Source organism: Oncorhynchus mykiss, chromosome 28, assembly GCF_057628025.1.
Source record: "Oncorhynchus mykiss isolate SJ-2025 chromosome 28, ASM5762802v1, whole genome shotgun sequence".
NCBI lineage: Eukaryota > Metazoa > Chordata > Actinopteri > Salmoniformes > Salmonidae > Oncorhynchus > Oncorhynchus mykiss.
In genome coordinates, this window is record NC_143049.1 from 32023444 (window position 1) to 32038941 (window position 15498).

At 43.3% G+C, this 15498-nt stretch overlaps 1 protein-coding gene across 1 annotated transcript in view; it reads right to left on the minus strand.

The window, feature by feature from the left end:
- Window positions 1-2104: 2104 nt before the first annotated feature.
- The window catches only part of LOC110508942 (gelsolin), a 41758-nt gene continuing 28364 nt past the window's right edge, over window positions 2105-15498 (minus strand). Inside the window, exons 6-17 of the mRNA XM_036966574.2 lie at window positions 10493-10582; window positions 10062-10194; window positions 9718-9806; window positions 9185-9400; window positions 8184-8317; window positions 7391-7481; window positions 6684-6854; window positions 6351-6525; window positions 5872-5987; window positions 5595-5672; window positions 5413-5473; window positions 2105-2743 (exon numbers count right to left, since the gene is read on the minus strand). Of these exons, the coding sequence (XP_036822469.2) occupies window positions 2583-2743; window positions 5413-5473; window positions 5595-5672; window positions 5872-5987; window positions 6351-6525; window positions 6684-6854; window positions 7391-7481; window positions 8184-8317; window positions 9185-9400; window positions 9718-9806; window positions 10062-10194; window positions 10493-10582 (1515 nt within the window). The 3' untranslated portion in view covers window positions 2105-2582. The remainder of the gene's footprint in view (window positions 2744-5412; window positions 5474-5594; window positions 5673-5871; window positions 5988-6350; window positions 6526-6683; window positions 6855-7390; window positions 7482-8183; window positions 8318-9184; window positions 9401-9717; window positions 9807-10061; window positions 10195-10492; window positions 10583-15498) is intronic.

Sequence of the window (15498 nt, forward strand, 5' to 3'; positions counted from 1 at the left end):
ACACTCCTCTCAGTTAAGAAGAATCAGCGCCAGTGCGCAAGCGATCAGCAACACTGGACAATTGAGGAGTGGACAAACATCGCCTGGTCCAACGAATCCCAGTTGCTGATGGCAGAGTCAGGATTTTACATTAGTCCATGGCCCCATCCTGCCTGGTTTCATCAGTACAGGCTGGTGGTGTACCGCTGTCCAATCTGCAGAAACTGCATGATGCCATTACGTCAACATGGACCGTAATTCAACACCGTTTTCCGACTTGTAGAATCCATGCCCCAAAACATTCAGATTGTTCTGGAGGGAAAGAGGGGTCCGACCCGGAACAAGATGGCTGTACCTAATAAACTGTGTGTATCCCTTTCATTTCCCACCTCCTCCCTACTGCTTTCTATGAATTATATCTGATGGTGTATGCATGTAGACCAGTGCTTGACTTGGACTGAAATAGGTGCCGGTACCATTAATATTTAGGTGCAGGAACTCCTTAATACTTTTGTGGTAATAATCTATAGGAGGTGCAGGAACTTCGTAATACTTTGGTGGTAATAATCTATAGGAGGTGCAGGAACTCCATAATACTTTGGTGGTAATAATCTATAGGAGGTGCAGGAACTCCGTAATACTTTGGTGGTAATAATCTATAGGAGGTGCAGGAACTCTGTAATACTTTTGTGGTAATAATCTATAGGAGGTGCAGGAACTCAAGCAGAAGAACATTTGAGGTGCCGATACTCAGCTCCGGTGATCTCCTGCCCAAGTCAAGTACTGTGCTTAGGTATAAATACAAATAATGTCCCATTTGGAACACTGACAAGTAGAGCATAAAAAAAAACTATTTTGGTGGGCAAGGCTCCCCAGTGGGTGGGCCTGCGCCCACCCAGGCCCACCCGTGCTTATGTCCCTGGTGGCGGGAAAGAGCTGTCCATCAAAGCTCCCACAAGACTGTCTGATGAGCTGTTTGATGAAGGGCACATGTCAATCACACCATGCGGCACTGCTATCAATGATTTATATATACACTAGATGACCAACAGAGGGCTCTGTTTTGAAGCCACCGCACCTCCGTCTTGGCACTCCCCCATCTTTGGAATAATATAGTTTGTAAGCTATAAAAATGCATTTATTAATGTCTATATTTGTTTTTGCCACATTTATTCTATTATAGACCTTTTAATGCATGCCATTAAATTATATTATCTGAGCAAAAAATACATCTAATTTTGTTACTGTCCCCCATATTTTTTTGTTTACATGTAATTTTTGCCTTGAAAAATGTAATTGAAATACTGCAGAATTCCATTCATTCCTATGGAGGACTGCTTCTTCTGGGGAGTACCAATATGGCCAACCAGCAGCATACTACCCTGCATCCCACTGCTGGCTTTCTTCTGAAGCTAAGCAGGGTTGGTCCTGGATGGGAGACCAGATGCTACTGGAAGTGGTGTTGGAGGGCCAGTAGGGATCACCTTTTCTTCTGGTCAAAAAAAATAAATCCCAATGCCTCAGGGCAGTTATTGGGGACATTGTCCTGTGTAGGGTGCCGTCTTTCGGATGGGACGTTAAATGGGTGTCCTGATTCTCTGTGGTCACTAAAGATCCCAAAGCAATTATTGTAGGGGTGTTAACCTTGGTGTCCTGGCTAAATTCCCAATCTGGCCTTCATACCATCACGGCCACCTAATCATCCTCAGCTTACAATTGGCAAATTTTTTCCCTGTAACTATTCCCCAGGTTGTTGCTGTAAATGAGAATGTGTTCTCAGTCAACTTACCTGGTAAAATAAGGGTTAAATAAAAAACAATACATAGCATTAGCAATCCAGGGTTTATATTAATCATTGACTGCCACTGTAGATCTAAAGGTGGGAAGAAGGAAGACAACTCCGCCTAGCCAGGTGGTGTGTAAAAAGATAACATCCTCTTGAGGGAGTCTTCCGTTGTTGAAGTACTGTGGCTGTCTGTTCTCAGTTTTTTCCACTATTTGACTAACTTCAGACGAAAGATAAATGTTACATGGAAGAGGTTGTGCTGATGTTAAACGTATGATACCTTGGTCTGCTGTCGTTCCTATCCACCTGTCAACATAGAAAATATAGGCTACCAACGTGTTCTCATTTCTAGAGTTTCTCTAGAAATACTAGGAATTTAATTGAAAAAGCCATCCATAATACCATTTCAGAATCATCGAAAGTAATGTAAAGAAAAAAAAAGAAGAGCAGACATTTTTCTCCGGCAGAGATATCCTGTTAAAATGCAGCATGCTTTCAAATGAGACCTAAGTCTCAATGGTAATCACATATCATGACTTCACAAAGTATAACAAGATACCCGTTGGATTCAATAGACTACTGGAATAAACAGGCTCCAAAAGAGAAGGTTTTTCTCTGCTCCAACAGCAGATAAAAAAAGGCATGCTAGGTGAATGTTTCGTATGAGTCTAAAAGAGACAACGTTATGGCATAAAAACAAGTCTAATTAAAATAGCAGTCCAGGGTGTTATACTGGTACTCTGATCCAAAGAGTGGGGCGGGGGAATGACATGCGTATGTGTAAGTGCCAGATAGGTAAGGGGGTGGAGTTTGGCATTTAGAAGCGGGCATGGATTATCTTCAGAGGGTCTGTTTCCCACATTTTGGGGTCCCACGCCTGGAACCAGCCAGTGAAGGTTGGGGGTTCAGCCCCCTGTTTGATGGTGGTGATGGACAGTCCTCTGCGTCCAGAAGGGTCTGAGTCCACATAGTCCTTAGCTAGAGAGGGAGGGAGACATTAACATTTAACAATGTCTACACTGTATTTCTGATCAATTTGATGTTATTTTAATGGACAAGAAATGTGCTTTTCTTTCAAAAACAAGGACATTTCTAAGAGACCCCAAACTTTTGAACGGTAGTGTGTGTGTGTGTATATATATATATACAGGGGTGCAAAAAAGTATTTAGTCAGCCACCAATTGTGCAAGTTCTCCCACTTAAAAAGATGAGAGAGGCCTGTAATTTTCATCATAGGTACACTTCAACTATGACAGACAAAATGAGAAAAAAACAGAAAATCACATTGTAGGATTTTTTATGAATTTATTTGCAAATTATGGTATTTGGTCAATAACAAAAGTTTCTCAATACTTTGTTATATACCCTTTGTTGGCAATGACAGAGATCAAATGTTTTCTGTAAGTCTTCACAAGGTTTTCACACACTGCTGCTGGTATTTTGGCCCATTCCTCTATGCAGATCTCCTCTAGAGCAGTGATGTTTTGGGGCTGTTGCTGGGCAACACAGACTTTCAACTCCCTCCAAAGATTTTCTATGGGGTTGAGATCTGGAGACTGGCTAGGCCACTCCAGGACCTTGAAATGCTTCTTACGAAGCCACTCCTTCGTTGCCCAGGCGGTGTGTTTGGGATCATTGTCATGCTGAAAGACCCAGCCACGTTTCAACTTCAATGCCCTTGCTGATGGAAGGAGGTTTTCACTCAAAATCTCACAATACATGGCCCCATTCATTCTTTCCTTTACACAGATCAGTCGTCCTGGTCCCTTTGCAGAAAAACAGCCCCAAAGCATGATGTTTCCTCCCCCATGCTTCACAGCAGGTATGGTGTTCTTTGGATGCAACTCAGCATTCTTTGTCCTCCAAACACGACGAGTTGAGTTTTTACCAAAAAGTTATATTTTGGTTTCATCTGACCATATGACATTCTCCCAATCTTCTTCTGGATCATCCAAATGCTCTCTAGCAAACTTCAGACGGGCCTGGACATGTACTGGCTCAAGCAGGGGGACACGTCTGGCACTGCAGGATTTGAGTCCCTGGCGGCGTAGTGTGTTACTGATGGTAGGCTTTGTTACTTTGGTCCCAGCTCTCTGCAGGTCATTCACTTGGTCCCCCCGTGTGGTTCTGGGATTTTTGCTCACCGTTATTGTGATAATTTTGACCCCATGGGGTGAGATCTGTGTGGAGCCCCAGATCAAGGGAGATTATCAGTGGTCTTGTATGTCTTCCATTTCCTAATAATTGCTCCCACAGTTCTTCAAACCAAGCTGCTTACCTATTGGAGATTCAGTCTTCCCAGCCTGGTGCAGGTCTACAATTGTGTTTCTGGTGTCCTTTGACAGCTCTTTGGTCTTGGCCATAGTGGAGTTTGGAGTGTGACTGTTTGAGGTTGTGGATAGGTGTCTTTTATACTGATAACAAGTTCAAACAGGTGCTATTAATACAGGTAACAAGTGGAGGACAGAGGAGCCTCTTAAAGAAGAAGTTACAGGTCTGTGAGAGCCAGAAATCTTGCTTGTTTGTAGGTGACCAAATACTTAGTTTCCACCATAATTTGCAAATAAATTCATTAAAAATCCTACAATGTCATTTTCTGGATTTTTTGTTCATTTTTTCTGTCATAGTTGAAGTGTACCTATGATGAAAATTACAGGCCTCTCATCTTTTTAAGTGGGAGAACTTGCACAATTGGTGGCTGACTAAATACTTTTTTGCCCCACTGTATATATATGACACACCTACTCATTCAAGGGTTTTACTTTATTTGTACTATTTTCTACATTGTAGAATAATGGTGAAGACATAAAATAACACATATGGAACCATGCAGTAACCAAACAAATATTAAACAAATCAAAATATATTTGAGATTCTTCAAAGTAGCCATTCTTTGACTTGATGACAGCTTTGCACACGCTTGGCATTGTCTCAACCTGCTTCATGAGGTAGTGACCTGGAATGCATTTCAATTAACAGATGTGCCTTGTTAAAAGTTAATTTGTGGAATTACTTTCCTTCTTAATGCGTTTGAGCCAATCAGTTGTGTTGTGACAAGGTGATGGTGGTATAAAGAAGATTCTCCTATTTGATAAAATACCAAGTCCATATTATGGCAAGAACAGCTCAAACAAGCAAAGACAAACGACAGTCCATCATTACTTTAAGACATGAAGGTCAGTCAATGTGGAACATTTCAAGAACTTTAAAAGTTTCTTCAAGTGCAGTCGCACAAACCATCAAGCGCTATGATGAAACTGGCTCTCAATGAGGACCACCACAGGAAAGGAAGTCCCAGAGTTCCCTCTGCTGCAGATGATAAGTTGGTGGCTACTTTGAAGAATCTCAAATCTAAAATATATTTTGATTTGTTTAACACTTCTTTGGTTACTACACGATAACATATGTGTTATTGCATAGTGTTTATGTATTCACTGTTATTCTATAATGTAGAAAATGGTCAAATAAAGAAAAACCATTGAATGAGTAGGTCTGTCCAAACCTTTGACTGGTACTGTATATAAAGGTAATTGTTTGATTATATAGATACAGTTAGAGATCATGTTCTCCTTAATCAGTTGTGGCCCCAGTCTTCGTCCTGGGTAGGGGCCACTGTGAAAGTTTGTTTCCCTGCGTGTTTGTCCTACCTATTTTGGGTGCTCCAGTTCTCTCTTCTGCATTTGCTTCATTGCCGATCCAGAGGAAGATCTGACGGGAGTCCAGAAATGCTGTTAGCTTATAGACTTTCAAATTCACTCTGCATTGTATTTTTAGAGCAGAAGATGAACACGCTTGTGAATTATGATATGGATTGGGGAGCTTCACTCACCTGGTCCCAGGTGTCCAGCAACATGACATCATCAGTGGCCAGGTCAGTCTGTTGGAAGTCTCCAGGAACCTCTTCCACCTGATGATTGGAGGATTACAATATGTTACAGCACTTTGGAACATGGGCACATTTGACTTTTGCATTGTACTTTGTATTAACTATGCCTTTTTCTCTCCCCCTGAGTGACACTGAATTCCCCATTGGGGATGAACTGGGAATATATCTATCCAAGAGAGTTAGTTACGTTAGACACACTCAACAACAATCCATCACTTACACTGAGGCATCCGGTCTTGTTGGAGCAGCCAAACAGGCGTGGAGGTTTGACCATGTTCTGCAAACTCTTGGAAGTCTGGTACTCCTTCTTCCCTCCCAGGGCAGACCAGAACCCAGCTAGGACAGAAAAGACCGGCATGGATTAGTCTCCTTGGTTGTTTGGCACTATATAGTGTTTTCTTGTGATTTGTCAGGATGTGTGATGTTATCTCTTTTCTGTCTTATTTAGGGGCACATTTCAATTGTCTAAAGTTGTTTCCTCTCCATGTAACCTTTCCTTCATCAACACTCATCTGAAAAAGTTGCTTTCCCATATCCTGTGATTTCAGGCTGTAGATGAAGGATAAGACAAGAAGAAGAAGCCACATGTGACTATTGAGATGCACCCCATGTCATACTACTGAGATCCAGCCAAATTAATAATATTAAGATGCACCCCACTTAATACAATAAACCTGTAACACTAGATGGAATCCTTACCTGGCTCCTTGCCCTCAGACACATTACTGCCACTGCCACCCAGGAAACCCACAACGTGCTTGGCGGCGGCCATTTCCTCCTCACTGGCACCCACCCCTCTCCACACAAACATGGTGGTGGGAGATTTGAGCACAAACACGTCATTGGTGTTCAGGAAGGAGGCAGAGGGCTCTACCTGAGAGAGAGAGAAGACAACGAGGTGCTCAGAAGTTCAGTCATTTTGATGGTTTAGGCTAACAATTGTTAGACACTTAATCTTCCTCAAGCAATCACACACACGGGTACAAAGTGTGGTCCCAGTTTGACACACATACACACACACGGAGAACTCACCTCTACAGCTCGTGTAGCGCGGGTGGAGGATTGACGAATGTGGAAGAGGCGGGTGCTGCCAGTACCCGACTGTCCTCCTTTACGGGACGTCCCTCCATTATGGACCATCATGGGCTTGCCCTGGAACAGGCTCATCAGGTGGGGGGGTTCCTGACCCTGGGTCACACGCACCTGGAGGGGAAAATGGACACTTAATGATAACTATGTAGAAGAAAAGCAATTCTAAAGTGACAGGTAAGTCTGGTGATTTAATTTTAAAAAATTGCCAAAGATTGCTTTCCTTATTATAATATACTGTCATGATGGATGGAACCTTATGTGTCAATGTGGTAACCATTCTAATTATACACACACTGGAAGTAAAACAAAGTGTGACTGCCCTCTGCTGGACAGTAAAAAAAAGCTTTCCACACAACTATTCAGTCTATAAAGACAAAATACACACGTGGTTCAATAATATGACCTCACTTGTGAGTGACTTAAATGACTGGACACCAATGCAGCAGCTGCCCTTGCCAAAAGATCATCCATCATGCCATCGGCTTTATGAAGCACGATAAATGAAACAGCTTTGGCCTATTCACTTATAGTGCTTAGTCCAGTGACCTTACGAATCTAAATGTCACACCGTTGTACCTATTGCTCAGGTGCTTTTGGACTGTGAGTGTTGGGGACATGGGGATGAAATGGAGAGGATAGAGACCCACCTGAACAGGGGCTCCTCCCATAGAGTCATCCAGCTTCACCGTGAGGAAGGCAGAGGCTGCCAGCTCATCCTGGGTGCACTTCAGCCCCTGCCTGACACACAGATGAATACAGATGAATAAACACAAAAACACACACACGTCAAGCCCACCTTATTGAGACCTTTCTATAGGTATCGAACATGCACTACTACAAGTACTGAGTCAGTTTTGCCATGATTATTTCAGATACATCCTTCTTTATGAACTTAGACTAGGAGAAGACATCTAAGGGTTTCAGAATATTCCAGAACAGGTTGGGGTAAGGTAAAATACCCCGTTGGTGTGATTTGTTATTAATGATGTCACGTACACACACCGGGTTTCGATGTAATTGCACTGACCAGGTAGCAGATGCACAGTAGATGATAAGGTCTGGTAGCCTAATGGTTAGAGCATTAGGCCAGTAACCGCAAGGTTGCTGGATTGAATCCCCCAAACCGACAAGGTAAAAATCTGTCGTCCCTGAGCAAGGCAGTTGTTCCCCGGGTGCCGAAGACAGGGATGTCAATTATGGCAGCCCCCCACACCTCTCTGATTCAGAGGGGTTGGGTTAGATGCAGAATATACATTTCAGTTGTATAACTGACTAGGTATCCCCTTTCCTTGTAGAGGATGTCATTTGAACTGTCTAGATGTAAATAAAGATGTTGTGGATGATGTCATATGTACTGACCAAGTGTAAAGTAGATGATGTCATTTTAACTGTGTATGTCATGTTTATAGCATATTTTTGGATGATGTCATATGTACTGACCAGGTGTAGATGATGTGCTGCTCCCTGCCTCCCAGCCTGTAGCTGTAGAGGATGAGGTAACAGTCTCCTCCGTAGAACTGGCCATAAGAGGAGGGATCCACAGCCACTTTATCACCATCCTCAACACGCCAGATCTGAAACCAATAGTATAATTTTCCATGTGTATGTTGCTGCCCTGATCTGTTTGAAAAGTGCCCAGCACCCTGAGTGACCCTTTGCTTCAAAACCTTGTATTTACCAGGGCTAGTTTTCCCAAAAGCATCTTAAAGGCCCAGTGCAGTCAAAAACTTGATTTACCTGTGTTTTATATACAGTATATTTCCACACTATGAGGTAGAAGTAATACTGTGAAATTGTGAAAATTATGATAATGATTATGCCCTTTAAGTGTAAAAGCTGTTTGAAAAGACTGCCTGAAATGTCAGCCTGTTTTGGTGGGATGGAGTTTTGGTCTGCCTGGTGATCTATAAGAAAGAGAGTTCCAAACCTCTCTGCCAATAAAAGCTAGTTTTCAGTTTTCCCCTCCCCACTCAGACCATTCCCAGAAGGTCCTAGCTAATTTCTTGCTTGAGAAATTTCTCTTTGCTCTAAGAATGTATTTTAATTGAAAACAATCACAGTAAGGTACTTCATTGTTACACCAAAAATGACTGCACGGGACATTTAAGGCTAAGTTCATTGTTAGAACCTTAGTAGGAGAATTGTCGATCCAGCGTTATTAACATTGCACTTTAAAAAGCTCGTAATCTAACGCCTGCCTCAGACCACTCTTAGAACAGCCAACTGCATCGTTCGATTCTTTTTAGCCCTCCCGCATCACTTTATACAGACTTAGTTCAGCGGTCTGAAACATACGGGCAGTGAGCTACATCTGGTCCCCTAGCCAATTTAGTGCGGCACGTGGTTGTCTTTGTAAACATAAACAGCCAGACACTGGGCAAAATTACTATGAGAACCCTCACTTAGTTATTTCCATTGTAGTCCAGTGTTGTGTGTTTTACCTGGACTTTGCCCTTGCCGTCGTCCACCATGTTGTGCTGGGCGGCCATGTTGTTGTTGGAGTGGAGGGTGGAGGCGTCGAAGGGCACTTGCTCCACCTTGGCGATGCGGCCGATGGTGTAGGCCTTACTGGGGCCCGTGGTCTGGTCCTTGTCCTTCCAGTCACTGAAGAACTGCTTGAACAGAGTGGTCTCGCCTCCTGCTGGTAGTACCTGGATCTGCAAGGCCGAAGAAAAAGGAAGAGTCAGTTGTTCTGTTGTTTACCATGAACCTCGATTTCCTCTCACATGCATTCCAATAGCCAATTGATAATCTAAACTTAGTAGTGTGGTTATGTGAGACTAGTTCACTATCAATATTAGTTTTCAATTCATTATTGTTCAACATTTTAAGTAACTTTTTTTTTAAAAAGTAGACATAGCTAACAACATTTTGAACATAGCCTAGTAGTGCCTGAGCAAGACCTAGCAAAGGTCAAAATGTTTTCATCCATGCTCAGTTAAAAATGTTACTTCACATTATTCCATCAGCGTACCTGTGTCTTGTCGGAGTAGCCCTTCTCTTTAATGAACTGCTGGGCTGCTGACATGGCTGCTTTGCGCTCGGCTGCATTGGCCTTGGGTCCTGTGATGGAGGTAAGATAACACAACACATCTCAACAATACTCTAAACTCACAGCTGTGCACAGGGATTTAGTGAACATTTACTCGACTTCTCATTCTGAATCTCGCACTATCCTACACAGTAGAAGTAGAAAATATGTTTTACGTTTTTTATATATGAATCACGTTTAACTGCATTCTATGTAAGAAATGTGTTGCATAGGTAACGTTTGATATCCTGGCAAGTGTTTAAAAACAGTGGCGAGGACTAGTCTACCTTTCCATACGAAGACGTTCTTGTCCACTCCGTTGTCCAGGATGTAGCACTCCTCGGCGGTCAGCATGGCCTGTTTGAAGGGGCTGGACGAGGCCACCACCGACGACTTCATAGAGCCAGAGGCATCGGAGATCTACAAAATACACCGAGATGAGATATCAATAAATACATAAATTTATACTGTACATATATTGACAGTACTCCCTTGAAAAATAATTTGTTCTTCTCAAATGGATCCTTAAATAATATATACTAAATGTTATGAACAACTAAACACATAACGTACTAGATTCACAATGCATGTGAATGAGCTTGAGAGATCAACAACGTGTGAGCACTGAGATGGACAACACCATTATCAAGAGAAGAGAACAACATTTACAAATCATTATACTGATGTTGAACAACAAAGGTGCAGTAACATCAGTTACCATGTAGAGGGCACCCTTCTTCCTGTTGGAGGTGTCCACCTTCTCATCATCAGGGGTGCCAGGGGGGATACTGGGTTTGGGCCCCAGAGCCTAGGACAGATCCAAAATGGAGGATTAGTTTCAGACAGAGACGCTCTCTCTCTCTCTCTCTCTCTCTCTCTCTCTCTCTCTCTCTCTCTCTCTCTCTCTCTCTCTCTCTCTCTCTCTCTCTCTCTCTCTCTCTCTCTCTCTCTCTCTCTCTCTCTCTCTCTCTCTCTCTCTCTCTCTCTCTCTCTCTCTCTCTCTCTCTCTCTCTCTCTCTCTCTCTCTCTCTCTCTCTCTCTCTCTCTCTCTCTCTCTCTCTCTCTCTCTCTCTCTCTCTCTCTCTCTCTCTCTCTCTCTCTCTCTCTCTCTCTCTCTCTCTCTCTCTCTCTCTCTCTCTCTCTCTCTCTCACAGAGCCATTGCCACACACTTGTTTGATGGGCCCAGTTGCAAAAGGCTATGGCAGAAATCTTCCCGGCCTAAAAAAAAAAAATGACTGCATAGTTTCCTAAGGACTCTAAGTGAGGCGATCATCTCTGTCGGCGCCATCTTGTTTAGGGTTAAGGTTAGAATTAGTGTTAGAATTAGGGTTAGGCAGAGTTGTGGACTCGAGTCTGAATCGAGTCACAAATTTGATGACTCGAATTGATAGAAAATAAAATAATTTGGACTTGGAGCCCGTAGACATGGGACTTGAATAGAATTGAGACTGATGACAAGAAAGTATCTGGCCAGGTTTTCTAATTTTTTTGTCACTCATTTTGTGTATTATTCACACAGCCAGAGACAGTAACCGCTGCATCACCCTTGTAATACAAAATAACATGCAAATTTGAACAGATTGGCTTGTGAAACACACCCTCGGCACTCTGATTTGCACCAGCAAACTGTCAATCAACACAGGTCGGGAGAGCTGGAAAACAGATTGCTGATTTGCTATACAGCTATAGGACCGTACGCTACGGTCACAAGACGCAGGCCTCCTAATTGTCCCTAGAATTTCTAAGCAAACAGCTGGAGGCAGGGCTTTCTCCTATAGAGCTCTATTTTTATGGAGTGGTCTGCCTACCCATGTGAGAGACGCAAACTCGGTCTCAACCTTTAAGTCTTTACTGAAGACTCATCTCTTCAGTGGGTCATATGATTGAGTGTAGTCTGGCCCAGGAGTGTGAAGGTGAACGGAAAGGCTCTGGAGCAACGAACCGCCCTTGCTGTCTCTGCCTGGCCGGTTCCCCTCTTTCCACTGGGATTCTCTGCCTCTAACCCTATTACAGGGGCTGAGTCATTGGCTTACTAGGGCTCTTTCATACCGTCCCTAGGAGGGGTGCGTCACTTGAGTGGGTTGAGTCCCTGATGTGATCTTCCTGTCTGGGTTGGCGCCCCCCCCCCCCCCCCCCTGGGTTGTGTCTGGCGGAGATCTTTGTGGGCTATACTCGGCCTTGTCTCAGGATGGTAAGTTGGTGGTTGAAGATATCCCTCTAGTGGTGTGGGGGCTGTGCTTTGGCAAAGTGGGTGGGGTTATATCCTTCCTGTTTGGCCCTGTCCGGGGGTGTCATCGTATGGGGCCACAGTGTCTCCTGACCCCTCCTGTCTCAGCCTCTAGTATTTATGCTGCAGTAGTTTATGTGTCGGGGGGCTAGGGTCAGTTTGTTATATCTGGAGTACTTCTCCTGTCCTATCCGGTGTCCTGTGTGAATTTAAGTATGCTCTCTCTAATTTTCTCTTTCTCTCTTTCTTTCTCTCTCTCGGAGGATCTGAGCCCTCGAACCATGCCTCAGGACTACCTGACATGATGACTCCTTGCTGTCCCCAGTCCACCTGGCCGTGCTGCTGCTCCAGTTTCAACTGTTCTGCCTGTGATTATTATTATTTGACCATGCTGGTCATTTATGAACATTTGAACATCTTGGCCATGTTCTGTTATAATCTCAACCCGGCACAGCCAGAAGAGGACTGGCCACCCCACATAGCCTGGTTCCTCTCTAGGTTTCTTCCTAGGTTTTGGCCTTTCTATGGAGTTTTTCCTAGCCACCGTGCTTCTACACCTGCATTGCTTGCTGTTTGGGGTTTTAGGCTGGGTTTCTGTACAGCACTTTGAGATATCAGCTGATGTACGAAGGGCTATATAAATAAATTTGATTTGATTTGATTGGTTGCAGCACAAATATCAAATTGGAGGGAGAGAGGATTGCCATAATGATAAAAAATTATGCCCCAAATCTTGTTTGGTGATCAATAATATTAACGGTGTACTTTGCAAGCTCACCTGCAATGGGGCATCAATTACTAGCATAGGCCTAATGGTCTTCTGGCATGTAGGCCTAACAATTTCTTGAAATTGATCATTTACTTATGAAGCTTTGCATTTGGAATTTGTGGTTAAAATGTATTCTTACTAAGAAAAGACTCTCGTCACTCACGCTCTCCAAACTCCCGCCAGTGGAGAGCGCTTTTTTTATCTTGTTGAAATGTTTGCTGTTGCTTTCACACGTTTACATTCACAGGCCCTATGTGATAAATCTATATTCCATTTCATACAAAAATAATTATTAGCGTTTCATCATTCCATCCCGTACCGTTAATTGCAACACGGAGACATTTCTGTTTCATGTTTGATAGGCCTACGACACATTTTCATTTAGCCAACCATTTCTTACCCTGCCCTGAGTGGACGTGAGGCCTATATTGGAGATGGACGTTCGAAAGAGTCATGAGGTAGAAGTTCGGTTTATTTAATTCAATGTATGGTTTCCTTTGTTCATATTTCCCGGGTTGTGTCGGAGTTCTGTGTTTCTGTGTCCTACAGTACAGTTCTGTGTTTCTGTGTCCTACAGTACAGTTCTGTGTTTCTGTGTCCTACAGTACAGTTCTGTGTTTCTGTGTCCTACAGTACAGTTCTGTGTTTCTGTGTCCTACAGTACAGTTCTGTGTTTCTGCGTCCTACAGTACAGTTCTGCGTAATAGGAGCACACTGTAGAACGCTTTGGGGTCAGAACGTTGAATAAGAGAAAATTATTTTTCCATGTATGCATGGTGTTGAAATATAATAAAAATAATTCCGTCTGATTAAGACAAATGTAACAATGGATATGGAAATAAATTGCCTTTTACATTGTAGAACCAGTTTATTCGTTTTAATTGCCAATTACAATTATGGTCCTGGGGGCCAAGTGCTTCTATTATGTAGTAGGCCTACCTGCTTAAGCTCCTGTTAGACAGATTCCATTTGGCTTTTCAAGGGGAGGCTGAACAGTCTTGCACTCTACCAGTGTCCGTTAAGATAGGACAGGTTAAGCCTGATACAGAGGCTATATCTTTTGGGCTGTTGCTGTGTATATTTGGTAAATCTACTTGTATATTTGGTATGAAATGACGCTTTCACCATTGGAACACCTGTAAATAAATCTACACTCTGAGCACGTCAACCTGCCTTGCCTTCTGCTGATGTCATGCCCTTACGACAGCTACAATATCCCTATTTTACATTGATATTGGCTGATAAAAATCACAAAGAGGGAGGGAGGGAGGAGGAGGGAGAAAGAGAGAATATATATATTCTCCTTCAGTAATGCATCTAATGTAGCCTTTCAACAACCTGACTCAAACACAGAGGAACACTAGAAACTTGTTTTAGTTGCAAAATGGAACAGTTTGGACTACTGATTTCACCCTAGATCAGCTAATGCTAGATCAGCCAGATGCTAGATCAGCCAGATGCTAGATCAGCCAGATGCTAGATCAGCCAAATGCTAGATCAGCCAGATGCTAGATCAGCCAGATGCTAGATCAGCTAGGTGCTAGATCAGCCAGATGCTAGATCAGCCAGATGCAAGATCAGCCAGATGCTAGATCAGCTAGATGCTAGATCAGCCAGATGCTAGATCAGCCAGATGCAAGATCAGCCAGATGCTAGATCAGCCAGATGCTAGATTATAGATACTAGATCAGCTAGATGCTAGATCAGCCAGATGCTAGATCAGCCAGATGCTAGATCAGCTAGATGCTAGATGCTAGATCAGCTAGATGCTAGATCAGCTAGATGCTTGATGCTAGATGCTAGATCAGCTAGATGCTAGATGCAAAAGTGTGCAGTGAATGTGTCACTGTCTGTCACCTTGATTACTCCAATATGTCTCTCGACCTATGTTATAAACTTTCATTTGTATGCTAGGTTGTAGCAACCTTATGATGGGTATAGGGAACATTCCAGTATCATGTCGTAGCCTAAACCTATTGACGTTACATTGAACCTGGTGAATGGAATATCAATGAAAGTCATCCAATATGCTGTAATAGAAATAAGGCCATGCTCATTAAAAAAATATTTTTCTCTCTAATCTTAAACGACACCAACCGTGTGTGTGTGTGTGTGTGTGTGTGTGTGTGTGTGTGTGTGTGTGTGTGTGTGTGTGTGTGTGTGTGTGTGTGTGTGTGTGTGTAATAATGATTGGGTGGATGCTTATATTAATCCTATTTCACACAAGCGTGTATTATACACATGTGAATTGGAAGTGTGTTTTTTACATATCCTAACGCTCCCTGAGACACCGTCGGAGAGTGGGGTCACGGCCAGGGTCAGCCATTATAAATGACGAGCCTGTGTAACCGATGTGAAATGGCTAGCTAGTTAGCGGTGGTGCGCACTAATAGTGTTTCAATCGGTGACGTCACTCGCTCTGAGACCTTGAAGTAGTTGTTCCCCTTGCTCTGTAAGGGGCTTACAGAGCACCATGTGGCGCGATGGGTAACGATGCTTCGTGGGTGTCAGCTGTTGATGTGTGCAGAGGGTCTCTGGTTCGAGCCCAGGTAGGGGTGAGGAGAGGGACTGGAGCTATACTGTTACACCTGGAGTTAAATGCCTTGCTCAAGGGTACATCAACAAATTTTTCACATTTTCAAACTAGCGACCTTTCGATTACTGGCACAACACTCTAACAACTAGGCTACCTGCCGCCACGGTGTGTATGTGTGTGTGTGTGTGTGT